Genomic DNA, 16,866 nt, shown 5'->3' on the forward strand with positions numbered 1-16,866 from the left:
CAATCCTCACTGCACTCACTTGCCTTTCCTTGGTTGTTTACTGACTTGTGCCCTAAGTGCATTTTAAAGTAGTATTTTACTTTGTTTTTAAGGAATTTAACTTGCCTTCTCAGAATACAAACTCCTATAGCCAGGACCTTTTATTGTGTTTTTTGTAACTCCAGTCCCAAACATTATACTTCATAAAAAGCAACTGCTCCGAGATGATTATGTCTCCATTGAGACATCTGGCAATGTCCGGAGCCATTTTGATTTTCACAATTGGAGAGGAGGCACTATTGTCACCTAGTAGGTAGAGCCCTGGGATGGTTCTAAATATCCTACAATGCACAAGACAGCACCCCCAACAGAGGATGATCCAGTCAAAAACATCAGTAGTACTAAGGTGGAGAGCACGGATCTTTAGGTCTTGTGATTAGGCTTTTTCTTTCCGAGTAACATGGAAACTGTTGGAAGACTTTGAGATAAGAAGTGGTATGATCTGAATTGTGTTATAAATGGGTTACTCTAGCTTCCATGTTGAGAATATACTAAAGGTTAAGGGAGGAACCAGAGGATTATTTCAATCATCCAAACAAGAGATTATGATGACAGGGACAGACCGGAGTGGTGATCCTAACAGTGGTAACAACTTGTGAGTTCTACAACATATTTTTGCAGATAGAGCCAATAGAATTTGTGGATAGATTATATGTGGGTGAGATGAATAAGAGTCAGTATCCCAAGATTTTGTCTGAGAAACTAGAAGAATGAATTTTTACTACAGGAGATGAGAAAGGCTACAGAAGAAGCACATTGTGGAGGAAAGGGATGGGTAGTAAGGAGCTCAGTTTATGGCAGGTTAAACTCAAGATGTATATTAGATACCAAAATGGTGCTGATGGGTACACAGTTGGACATAGGAATCTGGAGGTTAGGAGAAAAATCCAGACTGGTAATATAAATTTAGGAGTCATCAGCATATGAGACTGGATGAGGAAAGTACATGTAAAAAGGGAAAGAGGGCCTGTCGCTGTTGCTCCACTGCTGGCTGCTCTCCCTGGACCCCTACCATGGAGAAGACTGTCGAAGATCCCCCCACATCAGCTGTCTTGCTGTATCACTGTCATTTCTCTCAGGTCATCTTTAGCAGTGTGGAAACGTTCTACATCCCTGGGAGGGATGTCACATGTCATTACGCCTTCACCCAGCATTTCATCCCTCATCTAAAGGATTGGATTGGCATCTTCAGACTGGGATGGAAGACAACCCGTGAGTATTACACCTTCATGTAGGTTAATTTGCCCACTGACCTAAACAATGAATCAGCCAAACAGCAGGAAGTCCAATTCAAAGCTTACTGCCTGCCCAAGGATGATGAGTATTACCAGTTCTGCTATGTGGGTCAGGATGATGTGGTCCAGGGAGCAAGTATTTCTTTCCAATTCCATCCAGAAAATGAGGAAGACATCCTAGTTGTTACCACTCAGGGAGAGGTGGAAGAGATTGAGAGCACAACAAGGAGCTTTGCAAAGAAAACCAGGAGCTGAAGAACAGCTGTGTCAGCCTCCAGAAGCAGAATTCACACATGCAGGCTGAGCTCCAAAAGAAGCAGGAGGAGCTAGAAACCCTACAGAGCATCAATAAGAAGTGGGAACTGAAAGTGAAAGAGCAGGAGGACTGTTGGGAGACAGAGCTGCGTCAACTAAAAGAACAAAACCAGATGTCCTCAGAAAATGAGAAGATGGAAATCAGAGTGGATCAGCTTCAGGCCCAGCTGTCAAATCAAGAGAAAGAAATGGAGAAACTTGTTCAGGGAGATCAAGATAAGACAGAGCAGTTAGAGCATCTGTAAAAAGAAAATGACCACCTGTTTCTCAGTTTAAGTGAACAGAGGAAGGACCAGAAGAAGCTCGAGCCCCACTGGAGGAAATGAAGCAGAATGAAACTACTGCAATGAAGAAGCAACAGGAATTAACGGATGAAAACTTTCACCTGTCAAGAAGACTGAGAGAGAACAGAATAATATGTAATGTTCTGCAGAGAAAGAAGAGAGTTTGGAAGGAGAAAATGATCTTTTGAAGAGGAAGAACAGCAGATTGCTCAGTTACATGGGTCTGGATTTTAATTCTTTGCCGTATCAAGTACCTATTTCAGATGAAGGAGGCACAGGACTTGTCTATGGAAACCCATATTCTGATATCCAAGAAAGTTCTTCCCCAAGCCCGCTCTCCATCAAGAAATGCCCCATCTGCAAAGATGATATTTGTGACTACACCTTGGAGCAACAGCAGATGCAGTCCCTTTGTTCAAATTGTCCAATTTGTGGCAAGATCTTCCCAGCAAGAGAGAAGTAGATCTTTGAAGACCACGTGTTCTGCCACTCTCTATGAGTGTCCCAGCCTCTTGGATATATACAAAGATTTTACAGAGTAGTACCTATAGCTTCTACCATGAGTTATATAAGTCAAGATCCTGCCTAACCTGAAATTATTAGAGATTTACTCAGCCCTCCACTAACAGTGGAGTCATGTCACTTATCTGAAGGACACTGAGCTTCTGCTGACATCCTTGTGGGTTACTACCTTCCAGTCACATAACTCTAGCTGTATCATCCTCTCACCTTCCCTCTCATTCTTCCAAGGGTCTTCAGTACAAGGGCCCTGGGATGGAGCCAACCTAGGTATTCACAACAGGTCTGACTTGGCACTAAGTCATTAGTTTTCCAAGTTGTCCCACTGCCATTCAGTGGCAGGCCTTGAGTGTATTTGTTCTCAGTCCTAACCCTGGGGCCAGAGATTGGTCTGAGGTTGAGAATTCCTTTCTCCTCCTCCTCCTCAGTGTTGTTTTCTCCAACTGATTGCATTAGACTAGCCAAAAATGGCACAGCAAAGAGCTCAGAAGTACAGTTTGGATACCAAAGGTTGCTCATGTAAATTTCTCAGTCCCAAAAGAAGTATCTTATTCCTGAATCTTAGACAGGAAGTATTATTTCAGTCACAGAAAGCTTTTCTGGGTACCTCTGGTTAACACTTTCTACTCTCTGATCTTTCCTATGTACATAACTTTTATTGTTATAAATCCTTTCTTTTTTTTTCCCCCATTTATTTATTTTATTGCATTTTAGGTTTTGGGGTACATGTGAAGAACATGCAAAATTGTTTCATAGGTACACACGTGGCAGTGTGATTTGCTGCCTTCCTCCTCATCACCTACATCTGGCATTTCTCCCCTTGCTATCTCTCCCCAGCTACACCCATATAAACAGAACTGCAAGGAAGTTCACTCGGCAGCTGGGCGGAGCCCACAGCAGCTCAGCAAAGCCTGTACAGGCTGACAGTGACTAGGCTGCCTCCTTGCTGGGCAGGGCAGGCCTGAAGGAAAAAAAAAAGAAGGCAGCAGCATAACGGAAACTCATAAATAAAGCCCTAAATCCCTGGGACAGAGCACCTGGGAACAAAAAGCAGCTTATGAGTTCTGCTGCAGGAGACCTAAACGTACCTGCCCAGCAGCTCTGAATGAACAACAGAGCTCACAGCTCACCATTTGAGCTCCTATAAAGAAGAGACCATCTCCTCAAGCAGCTCCCTGACCCCTATATATCCAAAGACACACCTCATAAAGGAGAGATCAGATTGACACTAGGCGGGTATCCTTATACATCCTTTCTTAATGGTTAAGTAGAGATTGTTAGAAACCATGGGTTTGCAGTTTTCTGAGCAGGTGAGTTTTGAATATGGGTAAGTCAGAATAATGAGACAACTATTATTAATCAATCACTTTCATACTAAAAATAAATTACTTTTCTGTTTCAGGGACTTAATTTAAAATAAAATTTAAATTTAAAAGGAGGAAAGAGGGGCTAGGCACAGTTGCTCAAGCTTATAATCCCAGCAGTTTGGGAGGCTGAGGCAGGCGGATCACCTGAAATTGGGACTGTAATCCCAGCTACTCAGGGGGCTGAGGCAGGAGAATCACTTGAACCTGGGAGGCAGAGGTTGCAGTGAGCTGAGATTGTGCCACTGCACTTCTGGGCAACAAAAGTGAAACTCCATCCCAAAAAAAAAAAAAAAAAAAAAGGAAAGAGGACTAAGAGGACTGAATCCTGGGCACAGCAGGGAGATGAGGAGAAACCAATAGAGGAGATTCAGAAGGAGCAGCTGGGAGACTTTGATGCTTTTGAAACTGTCAGTCAGCTCAGACTGCCATAACAAAATACTATAAACCAGGAGGCTTGAACAACAGAAGTTTATTTCTCACAGTTCTGGATGCTGGGAAGTTCAAGGTCAAGATGCTGGCTGATTTTTTTTCCTGGTGATGGCTCCTGCTGGCTGAAAGCTGCCTTTTTGCTGCCTCCTCACATCCCTTTCTTATCTTTCTTATGCTCTTACTCTCTTTCCTCCTTTTTTTTTTTTTGGAAACAGAGTACTTTCTTGTTACCCAGGCTGAAGTGTAATGGTGTGATCTAGGCTTACTGCAACCTCCACTTCCCAGGTTCAAGTAATTCTCCTGCCTTAGCTCCTCATAGGATTACAGGTGCCTGCCACTACGCCCAGCTACTTTTTTTATTTTTAGAAGAGACAGCATTTCACTATGTTGGTCAGGCTGGTCTTGAACTCCTGACCTCATGATTTGCCCGCCTCAGCCTCCCAAAGTGCTGAGATTACTGGCATGAGCCACTGTGCCTAGCCCTTTTCCTCCTCTTTTATAAGGAAACTAACCCTATTAGGCCCTCACCTTTGTGACCTCATTTAACTATAATTACCTCCTAAAATGCCCATTTCAAATACTATCACATTGAAGATTACATCTTCAACATATGAATTTTGAGGCAAACACAATTCAGTCCATAGCGGAAGTCAAGTGAAAGGCAAGTTCCAAAAAGGAAACCTAAGTGCACTCTATAGATATGCTTCTAATTAGTTAAGTAGTATGAGGACTGAAAACTATTATATCAATGTGGAGGTTGGTTTGTGACCTTTGATGAAAGATTTCCAGTGCAGAAGCCTTGTTGGAGCCAACTCAAAAGAGAATGGGAGTAGAGAAGTGGTGCAAAAGTAAGTACTTGGATGGTAGCTAGGGGGAGGTGAAAGCAAGAGATTATTTTTTAATGAGGGAAGTCCAAGTATGTTTATGTATTGATGGGGATGGCCCACTGGATGGGCAAATGATGTTACACGAAAGAGGGGGGAAAGACTAGCGTAATATCCCTGAATAAGTGGAAAGGATGAAATATGGTGGGCAAGTGGAGATACTGACATCAGACAGATGCAAAACAGTCTCTATTCCTGGCGGTATCAGAAAAAAAGGCAGTCCTATATGTGAGCACAGATCCAAGTAGGTGAACAGATGGGTTGATAACAGCTTCTCTTTTGATTGCTTTACATTTTTTCAGTAAAAAATGAAGTAAATTTTTTTTCTGAGAAAGATATTACTTGAGAGAGAGGAAGAGAACTGGAGATTTGAGGAGAGACCAGAAAGTGTGCATGAGTTATGTAGGAGAGGAGAAAGTGAGCGGACTAGGGAAATATGATTGTCCATGGCATTAGCCCCTTCCCCTAATAGTAGTAGTCAGGAATGTAAAGTGAAGCCTCTCAGTGTGGCTATAGGCTTTTCTTCAGCCACAGTCAGCTGAACAAATATAGTGAGAGAGCAGAATTATAGTTGGATTTAAATGGGAGAGCAGTTTAGAGAAAGAGTCTAACAAGTGAAAAGGTCAGGAACATTGAGAGTATGCAAAGGAGTAATTATAATGATTGACCAGACAGTCTAAGCTTGGTAGAGAAGTGAAGATTCAAGAGGTGCAAGGGGCCATGATGAATTTGCAGACCTCTCACTGAGAAAGGAACTGAAAGGAGAGATTATGGAAGGATAATCTATGTGGATACTGAATTCACCAAGAATTATCACAGTTGTTAGGACTGGAGAGAGTGAGATGGGATCAGGGACAAAGATCTGCAAGGACAAAGGAAGAGTGAAGGGAAAGAGAATGATGACAGTCACAAGCAGGAAGGCAGGCTTTGGCGCAAAGCTGATGACATAACAGTGAAAGCCACATTCAAAACTGAAAATGACTTCAACAAATCGACAAAATTCTGACAAAAAAAGGTTATTTTCCTTGTTTTACAGATGATGACACTGAGAATCACTGAAGTTAAGCAATTAGCTAACTTCATCACTCCATCAGAGAATGAAATTCTAAACCAGTTCTAATTTAACAGTAAAAATGATAATGAGAGGGAATTATGCTGCCTCTGGCCTTCATACACTACCAGAGACACACTACTCTAAAGGGACTTTCCCTCCAGAATTTCCTCTTTCCCACTCTTGGGGACTCCTCTCCAGACACCTTCATGCAAAGTACTAATGATGGGAGTGGGACATCAATTCCTCAGAGCTCCATCCCTTCTTCTAAATAACAGGGAACGCTGATTGCCTTGTTTCTTCTCTAGTGAGAGCACTCATCAGCATGCTTCCTCCTTCTCTCTAACTGCTGTGTCCTTTAGATCCAGGAAGGATATTTGCTACCAACACCAGCTAATGCTGATTTGCTACCAGTACAAAGCTTTGTCTTATATATACCCCATTACAAGGTTCTCCAGGAACAGACATCACCATCTCTGCCTAGATCTCAAAATTTCACAAACTTAAGTTCTTTCTTATCCATTCTTTTTATTCCTCTATTGACAAGCACAATGACATCCACCCCCTGTCTTTTTCCTGAGAATCCTGGCTTTGATCTCAGGCACTCATTCCAGAAATTAACACAGGCACACAATTGCATCTTTTATTAAATCCTCCCAACTGCCATTTCAAATCCAGAGAACCCAAAGCAGGAGCAAGAGACCAACCTGTCATCTGGAAACTCAAGGTGTAAACATCAGTGCAAAGAGTACACATGAAGGTAAGTTGGATATTAGAGTGTCCTACAAAAAATTAAATGGTCTTATACTGAGAGGCGCATTCTGAAATACCAAGTGAAGTTTGATGACACATTATCTATTTCACAACAGATTTGTCTTCCAGACGTGTGAGGGCAATGATGAGTTTATGTGTACAGGTGCACATATGCTTATGTATTGGAGAATTTGTGCACACGTGTAACAAGAATGTTATCTATGTAGTTTCATTATTGTGTGCCTCTTTTCATGGTGTGACATATTTGAAGAGGAATGGTTTAGAGCTTGCCTGGCTAAACTGTTGTGTGATCATGTAATCACAGCACTAAAGAATTTGACTTTTTGTAACTCAACATCTCTAGCCTCTAGCTGCCATTGGTCTGTAAGCCTGAATGTCACCTCTTCTACTTTACTCACCTCCGATATGACCCCAAATTATAAAATTATCTATAAATATAGGTCTGACTTTGCATATTCTTTTATACTCCACAGTATCTAGCAAAGTGGAGCCTGGTTGATCAAACAGGTAAGGCCCTCGAAGTTAGTCAAATACAAGTGGAAACTTATTAAGCATTTACAAATGATCTGGCCTTGGGCAAGTAATTTAACTTCAATTACTCTCCTAACATACTCTATGAAATAAGACTATTGCCTAATTTTCAAGTGAGTAAAGATTAGACTTAATAAATGAAAAGGGATGTAAATGTTCATAGCAATTACGTCACTGCCTAGCATAAGAACCCCTTAGAAACCTGTTTCTTGGTTTGGGAAACAGATGTGACAATTGTTAGCGTCTATTAAGGGATGACAATAGTTAATGCCTGCTTTGTGCCAGGCACTGTTCTAACGGCTTTTCATATTTAGCCCACTTAACATAGTTCTATTTTCATATGAGGAAACTGAGGCAGAGAGAGGCCAAACACATGCCCAAGATTGCTCAGCTAGAAAATAGCAGAGTCAGGCTGCACACAGTGGTTCACACCTAATTCCAGCACTGTGGGAGGCTGACGTGGGCATATCATGAGGTTAAAATATAGAGACCACCCTGACCAATATGGTGAAACCCCGTCTCTACTAAAAATACAAAAATTAGCTGGATGTTGTAGCGCGCACCTGTAGTCCCAGCTACTCAGGACGCTGATGCAGGAGAATTGCTTGAACCCAAGAGACAGAAGTTACAGTAAGCCAAGACTGTGCCACTCCAGCCTGGTGACAGGGAGAGACTCGGTCTCAAAACAAAAACAAAAAAAAATAAAGAAAAGAAAAAGAAAATGGCAGAGCTAGGACTCGAACCCAGGCAGTCTTGCTGCTGAGCCCTGGTTCTTAATCACAACATTAATGCTGGTTCTGCCCAGTGAGGATAAAATGAGAGAAATACAATCAAACAGGATGTTTTGGTAGGTAACAGTGTTTTTTTCCCTGAAAAAATGAAAAATTAGACTATTGTAATTTTTTAATTAACAGCAGTGAATATGATATGTAAAATAAGTTATCTATACAATAATTTATGTCAGGAGTCGTGCAGTAGAAAGACTCTTATCCATCACATAAACCATATGTTTCTGTACCATTAGGACACTTGATTCAACAAGACCCTTTGGAGAATGAGGTTCCTTTGTTTTCTGGGTTCTCTTTTTGTTTCATTTTTTGATCAATATTTGATAGTAAAACCAGGGAGATGGGACAGGAAACTTAGATGTCACCTAATTCAATATCCTTGGTTTACACATGAAAAAATTGGGACAGAGGGAAATGAAGACTTCCCCATATCAGGTAACTGGCTAATGGGAGCTATGCTAGGTAAAACCAGGATCTCCTGACTTCTGGTTTACCAGAAAGTGTTCTTTTTCCTACCCAACTGACTCCTGATTTAAAGGCTAGTATGCATGTGCTGATCTCCCCTCAGTGGGAGGGGCATGGACATTGGGAGTATTCTTTATTCACAGCAAATTAAAAATCAGTAATCAGCAGTATAATGGGTTGTGTTAGAAAGTAAACTAAAGACCAGTAAAATATTTAAGAGTTTATTTCAGCAGTGATTCATGAATTGGGCAGCTCGAAGTCAGAAGTGGCTAGGGAGCTCCACAGAGAGAACATGAGGAGGAGGATTTTTAAAACACAGATAAAAGCAAAGATAATATTTCATTGGTAGTTATAGTTGCCTTATTTGGTCTATCCCATGAGGAAGTCTTTGGTTATATAATTATGTTTTGTTGACTGCCTCTGATTGGTTAAGCTTAAGTTCCGTTTCTTTTATATAGGCATTTACAAGACATAACACAAAGTTTCAGGCATGCTTGCAAATCAAGCAAGGTTAAGGTCCCTTAGGAGGCCCAACTGGATCTATCTGCTCAGGGATTCTTCTGGTCTGGTCTCCATTTTACATGAACAGTTGCATAAATAAAAGCAGAGTACCTGAAACAACAGAGGTGATCATTCTGTCTACCGAGTGTTGGCTACGCCAAGCTTGGAATGTTGCTCTTATCCTTAGGGGGATTATTCTCAAGTAATCTCATCTGTGCATGGGATTACAATTCACAAACTAACCTTGCATATGCTTCCATTCCTTCGCCCAGCCCATTTCCACACTCCAAGGTTTTTCCTTTGCTTATAAGGGGTACTCACCCTTTTCTATTTCGACCTTCCAAACATTCTGGGAGTTTTCCTCCTTTAGGCCAACTACAGCACAGAGGAGCGCTTCCTCCTGCTGGGTTTCTCCGACTGGCCCTCCCTGCAGCAGGTCCTCTTCGCCCTTGTCCTCCTCTGCTACCTCCTGACCTTGACCAGCAACTCGGCGCTGGTGCTGCTGGTGGTGCGCGACCCGCGCCTGCACACGCCCATGTACTACTTCCTTTGCCACCTGGCCCTGGTAGACACGGGCTTCACCACGAGTGTGGTGCCGCCGCTGCTGGCCAACCTGCGCGTAGCCGCGCTCTGGCTCCCGCGCAGCCACTGCACCGCCCAGCTGTGCGCATCGCTGACGCTGGGTTCCGCCGAGTGCGTCCTCTTGGCTGTGATGGCGCTGGACCGCGCTGCCGCAGTGTGCCTCCCGCTGCGCTACGCTGGCCTCGCCTCCCCGGGCCTCTGCCGCGCTCTGGCCGGCGCCTCCTGGCTAGGCGGCCTCACCAACTCCGTCGCGCAAACTGCGCTCCTGACTCAGCGGCCCCTGTGCGCGCCCCGTCTGCTGGACCACTTCATCTGCGAGCTGCCAGCGCTGCTCAAGCTGGCCTGCAGCGGCGACCGAGACGCTACCGAGAGCCAGATGTTCGCCGCCCGCGTGATTATCCTGCTGCTACCGTCCGCCGTCATCCTGGCCTCCTACGGTGCCGTGGCCCGAGCTGTCTGTCGCATGCGGTCCAGCGGAAGCCGGAGGAGGGCGGTGGGCACTTGTGGGTCCCACCTGACAGCCGTCTGCCTGTTCTACGGCTCGGCCGTCTACACTTAACCTGCAGCCCGCGCAGCACTACGACCAGGCGCGGGGCAAGTTCGTATCGCTCTTCTACACCGTGGTCACACCTGCCCTCAACCCGCTCATATACACCCTCAGGAATAAGGAAGTGAAGGGGGCAGCGAGGAGGCTGCTGGGGAGCCTGGGGAGAGGCCAAGCTGGACAGTGAGTGCGTTGGGGAGGAGAGAAAGTATTAAGCCAGAACCCAAGGATGAAAATACCTAATCGTGAGTCAGTTTAATCTTCAGATTGTTCATTTTTGTATAATAATCTCCAAGATTTGTCCTACGGAGTCCAATGGAGAACATACTTTCCTCCCATGAGGAAATGTTTAGATTCTTGAGGGCACATCCCTACATCCTCTAGATATACAGGTTTAGGGAGGGAAAACCTTATGACTTCGCGCGCAGATAAGATGATGGACATGATGCTCGCCTTTAACTTCCTCCTTATCTGATGGAAAACCATAGAAGACCCCTTGGTGTTTGCCATCAGAAGTCTCAAGTTGACAAGAAAATTATAATCCCTATCCTCCAGGAAAGGGTACACCCAGAAAAAGTGGCCATGGACTCTCTTCTAGGAAATCAGTCCAACCTAGTGCAGACCTTGACAGATAACCAGTGCCCTCACAGGAGCATTTCACTCTTAAGTGTGATAAGGAAAGCCCATAAATGGTGGTGAATTTTACTGAGTGCGGTTGAGATGGGAAACTCTCCTACAGGAGTTGGCTCTTGAGCAAGTTTTAAAGAAACAAGGAATTAGGATGAGTGTGGAAGAAGGCAAGCATGTCTCAGGCTGTGAAAAAAACAAGTGATCAGTTGTGAGACATGAAAGAACAAGAGAGAGAGTCAGAGGAATAAATGGAGGAATGGACTCAAGTTCTCAAGACAGGAACAGGGATCTTCTAATGAAAAAAAAGCAGAGAGGAAAATGCTCAATGAGCAGAACCTGACCAGAATATTGAGGACAACCCAGAAGCCAGCTCCTCACTCACCCTCACCCAGACTGGTGCCCTCATCCTGGAGAAGACCTGACAGACCCTAACACAGGTAGGAGAGATGGTGGCCCACAGTCCCCTATCTACAGAAAGTTTGTTCCCTCCCAATGTCCATCTACCCCTAGGAACCCTCACTAGTTACACAGAATCACTAGGTCCCTGTGGAAAATACCTATCCTTGCCCACCACTATCCCCAGAAATAATAACTATTTTAGTTGGGTGTGGGACATAAAGAATAAGAGAAGGCCAGACTTTATTTCATACCAAATAGCTTTAAAAGAAAAGGGGGGGGGGGGGGGGTGTAGGGGAAGTAGCTTAATTTAACTTCTAAAGTATTTAGTGATTTGTGATCATGTCAGAGAAATTAATTCATTTTATAATAAATCATTTCACTATGCTCTATAAATAGAAATTCAATTTGGTTCAGACATTGTTGAGTGATATAAATAAAGCACTGGTCTTAATAAAGACAGAAATCAGTAGAACATGGATCCAAACCTAAAACTGACTCTCTTGTCATAAAGGAAAGAAGATAGGAGTTTTTCCATAAATAACAAGGTATCAAGAAAGAATTAAATTGCAATCTGGCTTTGGATGCTCTCTCTGTTATGCCTTAAAAATTTATTTTCTGGCTGGGTGCAGTGGCTCACGCCTGTAATCCCAGCACTTTGGGAGGCCGAGGTGGGTGGATCATGAGGTCAAGAGATGGAGATCATCCTGGCCAACATGGTGAAACCCCGTCTCTACTAAAAATACAAAAATTAGCTGGGTGTAGTGGCATGCTCCTGGAGTCGCAGCTACTCAGGAGGCTGAGGCAGGAGAATTGCTTGAACGCAGGAGGTGGAGGTTGCAGTGAGCCGAGAATGCACCGCTGCACTCCAGACTGGCGCCTGGCAACAGAGCGAGACTCTGTCTCCAAAAAAAAAAAAAATTATTTTCTATTCTCAGTAATACATTTTAAATATCCTGCCACTTAATTGTGTTAGAATCAAAGAAACATAGAGTTGGACAATATTCTTCATCCCACCCATCCCACCCAAATCTTACCCTACTCCTCTCATTCTCATTAATTTTGGGAAATCATCAAAGGATGTGGACATTGAGTAAGAGATTAAAAGAAATAGGCTTTTTGGCCCCCAACAACACCCAGTCCCCAGGGTGGTCACCCTCCAATGGAATAATATGTCAGGAAGAGTAAATTGCCCTTTCTGATTCCGTAATCTTCCATCTTCTCCCATCTTCCAGTTTCTTTCCTTGCAAGTCACAATCTGGGTCTCAGGGGTTACACCTGTCTTGGTCTCGATCATTGCTTTCACCTATGCCACTGAGCTTGTTCTTCACACCTGGTGCTGCTGCCCCTCATCACCTGACTCCATGAGAGTCAAGGGCACCTCCTCATCACTGGGCTTCACCACTTTCAGAGTAAAGTGGATGGTCTTCTCCTTGTCAATGCCATAAGATGAGAGTCTTCTCTGTGGCTTTAGGACCTTGGACCCCATCAGAAGAACCTGGTCCTGCACAGGAACCTTGGTCTTAGAACAGACATGTTCACTGATTTTCTTCATGCTGTCATCTGGGTTGACATCAAAGGTCATTAAATCCCATTCCTTGGAAAGGACATGCACCCGGGAAGTGAAAGCCACAAGACAGTTGCCTAGGATGCCTGCCTCCCTTTACACTCCTGCCCCCCACCACAGTGGCTCCCACCCTTCCACTGTCTATCTGGTCCTCTAGTTCCTGTCCAGTAACCAGTGCCCCTCTCTTTCTTGGGGCTTCTCTTTTGGAATTACCAAGTCACAACACAAATAAGAAAATTTGTCCCATTCCTGTATAAACACCTTTTTTTCAAAATCTTGAGAATGAAAAATAAAATCCTGAGCCCCCAAGCAACTGAAGGGACCCTCTCTTCCTCTGGGGGACCCTAGAGAAACTTTGAAAACTTAGTCATTGGGCTGGGTGTGGTGGCTTACACCTATAATCCCAGAACTTTGGGAAGCTGAGGTGGGCTGATCACTTGAGCCAAGCGTTTGAGACCAGCCTGGTCAACTTGGTGAAACCCCATCTCTACTAAAAATACAAAAATTAGCCAGGTGGGATGGCAAGTGCCTGTAATCTCAGCTATTCAGGAAGCTGAGGCATGAGAATCACTTGAACCTGAAGGCAGAGGTTGCAGTGAGCAGAGATGGCAACAGAGTGAGACTGTCTCAAGATAAATAAATAAATAAAACATCTCAGTCATGATGGAACAGGTTGGACACTACTCATTATATCTTCTCCCTTTTGTAGTTTAGACACAACTGACCCAGCAACATTAAAGATTATAAGATGGATTTTTTTGTGTCAATAAAATAGCAAATTATAAACAAGACCTAAGACTATAACAAGCAAGAGTTAAGTCATGCATCCCTACATTTAAAGAATAAACTACGTTCTAACTGCCCAAATTTTTTTCTTTTTTCTCTAGCAGCTAAACAAGCACTGGCCACAAGAGGAACAATATTAAAACAATTACAGCTCACCCACAGGCTAACTGACCTCCTGTTCCACAAGCCATAACAACAGTTTTAATTGGACAAAAGACTGATTTCAGGAATTTTCTCCTTTTAAGAGACCACTGACCATGGACTGCTTCTGGCTAGTTTACAGAAGCTGTGCATTTGAATGCCATTGTGCCCCTGCTTCACCTTTTCATGTATAAGGCCTAATTGTAATGCAATTAAATGTTAAGGCTCCACTTCAGAGTGACCATGGGTGATATGTAATATACAAGCTTATTCAATATGCATGCATTAGGACCCCCTTCATGAATATTCATTGTCTCTGCTATAACTTATTACATATGTATACTTAGCAAACTCCTTTAGCATAAATTCCTGTGCAAAGTGCTTTCTTCCTGCAAAGTGCTTGCTTTTTTTGGTCTTCAACCAGAAGCTGAGCTTCCCAGCCTGTCAGAATGACTACCCTGCAGACTATAACCCTTCATAAGAAATAAAGTCTCCTTTATAAAATTATAAATGTGTGATTTTTTTTAGTTGGTCATCTTTTTATTTTGTTTTTCCGTGCATTTCAATGGATGTAAAAAACATACCTTTTATCCACCTCAAAATGTAATTAATGATTTTTCCACCCTATTTATCTGTATCTCCTATCCAGATAAAGTTTGTCAAATGTCAAAAAGTAAATACAAAGCTTCAAAACATGTACACCAGAGTCTCAAAACAACTCTCAAAGAGAATTTCCAAAATATGACAGCCTCATAAGATACTCACAGACATAGGAAACCCTCTGTCACTACTTCAGAAGGAAATCCTGAGTAGGACACGTAATCACTGAACTGCTAGTTTCTTTTCAAATATCCCACTGCTTTGTAATAATAACTTACATATTACAGTGACACTATGTTCAGTGTTTCTTATTAATTTATATTTCTTATATTTTTATATCTACCTAATATAGAATGTGAGCTCCTTTGATTAGACTAGGGCTTCACTCACAGAAGGTAGGGACTATATCTAAGTCTTATTTCAACAACTGGAAAATCCTAAAAGATGGGAAAACTCACCCCTAACGGCCGCTTGAAAGCCTGAAAAGACCTCCCTCATACTCCATTCAGAAATATTTTCCCAATCTAGATATTGCAGACATTTCTTCACTGGAGGATCTGTGTTAAGCATTGCAGGTTCTCTCCATAGTGCATATTTTCTTATATAAAATAATGTGTTCGATCATTAACAACTTCAGATAAATGAGTTTTGTGAAGCTCTCCTTTGAGGGGAGAGAAAATATTAAGTTTAAGGACCCTAAAAAATGTTTCCACAATTTTAAATCTCACCAGCCCTGTGGAACACATAGCTCACTCTCATATTTTTTCCTACCGTTGATCCCAAAGAGTAACTAGTGCAAGGTCCGATTGAAAAAAGAACACAGAAGCCAGATAACCAGCTTCTCTTCAGACAATCACCTTTCCCATACACACGTCAATGCCAGCCTCTTCCACTTAAGGATGCCTGCCCAGCCACCCAGAGCCCTGAGCACTGTCCATCCTCTGTTTCTAAGATCTCTCCCAAACTCTTGAAAGTGCTTTTCCTTTCCCCGTCCCTTTTATCAAATCCCAGCTTACACAGAGGCTGGAAGCATTGGGAGCCATCTCTGCAGTCAAAGAGGCAGAAATGAGACAGAAAAAGGAATTTGCATCCAGCTTATATATACTAGCAGATGAGTTGGAAATCCCCTGCCTGGATTGCTGTGCTTGTCCAGCTTTGCTGTGCGCTTTGTTCTTGCAGGTTCCCATGAATTTTCTTTCACTCTTGCTGGACAGGAGTTAATAAAGAATGCTTTCTGATTGCATGCTTCTCCCCTCAGGCAACCTATTTGCACTCCTCATTCCAAACATGAGATGGTGGTTCTGAATTGAAAACTTTTCCCTGATTAACAATCTACCTCTCCTCTCCCATTCCTGACTTGTTACTGTCTGTCCCGTGGCCTGGGCCCTCACAGGCTTAAAGACCTATGATGCCTGCTGACCCTCTCGTGCTGCTTTTAAGAGCACGTCATAGCCGGGCACAGTGGCTCACACCTGTAATCCCTGCTACTTGGGAGGCTGAGGCAGGAGAATTGCTTGAACTTGGGAGACGGAGGTTGCGGTGAGCCCAGACCGTGCCATTGCACTCCAGCCTGGGCAACAGAGTGAGACTCCGTCTCAAAAAAAAAAAAAAAGAGCACCTCATTACTCAGGGGCTGTCATAAGAACAAGGGCACCCAGGAAAGGACAGTCAGCATTGTGTGGAGTGCTGTGACTGTGAGCCTGACATGGCTAGTCTGGCAGAAGATGTAAAACATGCCTTAAGAAGACATAAGAGAAATAACCTCAGACTGAAAGGAGACATGAGTTGGAGTCCCAGGAGGGCCACTTGCTACCTTACCTTGGGCAAATCTATTCATCTCCTTAGATGCTGGTTTCCCAGTCTATAAAATGAGATGATTGGAAAGGGTTCCTAAGTGTCTTCCAGGTTAAGAAAGCTTTACTTGTAAAATTCCCTTTCCAAAACAAAAACATTGGATTCCTGGGTCTTGAGCTCTCAACACACTTCCCATGTTTTCCCAGAACCTGCACACCAAATCCACTACTTGAGAACAATCCTAAGCCAACAATTAAATACTGACTCCCTGTTTCAACACACAAAACAATCAACATCCACTCTCACACCACAGTGCCTCTATTTCTCTACCTTTACTCCTGGATACGCCCCACCACTGTGATTTAAGACATACCTAGCCGGGCGGAGTGGCTCACGCCTGTAATCCCAGCACTTTGGGAGGCCGAGGCGGGTGGATCACGAGGTCAAGAGATCGAGACCATCCTGGTCAACATGGTGAAACCCCGTCTCTACTAAAAATACAAAAAATTAGCTGGGCATGGTGGTGCGTGCCTGTAATCCCAGCTACTCAGGAGGCTGAGGCAGGAGAATTGCCTGAACCCAGGAGGCGGAGGTTGCGGTGAGCCGAGATCGCGCCATTGCACTCCAGCCTGGGTAAAAAGAGC

General features: G+C 43.5%; 2 protein-coding genes and 1 pseudogene across 2 annotated transcripts; 2 read left to right on the forward strand and 1 right to left on the reverse strand.

Annotated features, from left to right (window-relative positions):
- Window positions 1-1,011: 1,011 nt before the first annotated feature.
- Window positions 1,012-2,402, forward strand: LOC116544458 (annotated as a pseudogene).
- Window positions 2,403-9,171: 6,769 nt separating this feature from the next.
- Window positions 9,172-10,495, forward strand: LOC116544447 (putative olfactory receptor 2I1). The gene is given in 3 exon segments (XM_032270837.1): window positions 9,172-9,191; window positions 9,564-10,320; window positions 10,322-10,495. Coding segments are annotated over 3 exon segments (951 nt in total).
- Window positions 10,496-12,250: 1,755 nt separating this feature from the next.
- UBD (ubiquitin D) lies at window positions 12,251-12,943 on the reverse strand. Its single transcript, XM_032270860.1, has one exon. The coding sequence runs from the start codon at window positions 12,917-12,919 to the stop codon at window positions 12,662-12,664; it is 258 nt and encodes an 85-aa protein (XP_032126751.1). The 5' UTR covers window positions 12,920-12,943; the 3' UTR covers window positions 12,251-12,661.
- Window positions 12,944-16,866: the final 3,923 nt, after the last annotated feature.

The sequence above is a fragment of the Sapajus apella genome, unplaced genomic scaffold, assembly GCF_009761245.1.
Source record: "Sapajus apella isolate SASKATOON/1434 unplaced genomic scaffold, GSC_monkey_1.0 scaffold217, whole genome shotgun sequence".
NCBI classification, from domain to species: Eukaryota; Metazoa; Chordata; class Mammalia; order Primates; family Cebidae; genus Sapajus; species Sapajus apella.

Coding starts and splice junctions, on each gene's coding strand:
- UBD (XM_032270860.1), bottom strand. CDS start 12,919: ATGACCTTTGATGTCAACCCAGATGACAGCATGAAGAAAATCAGTGAA.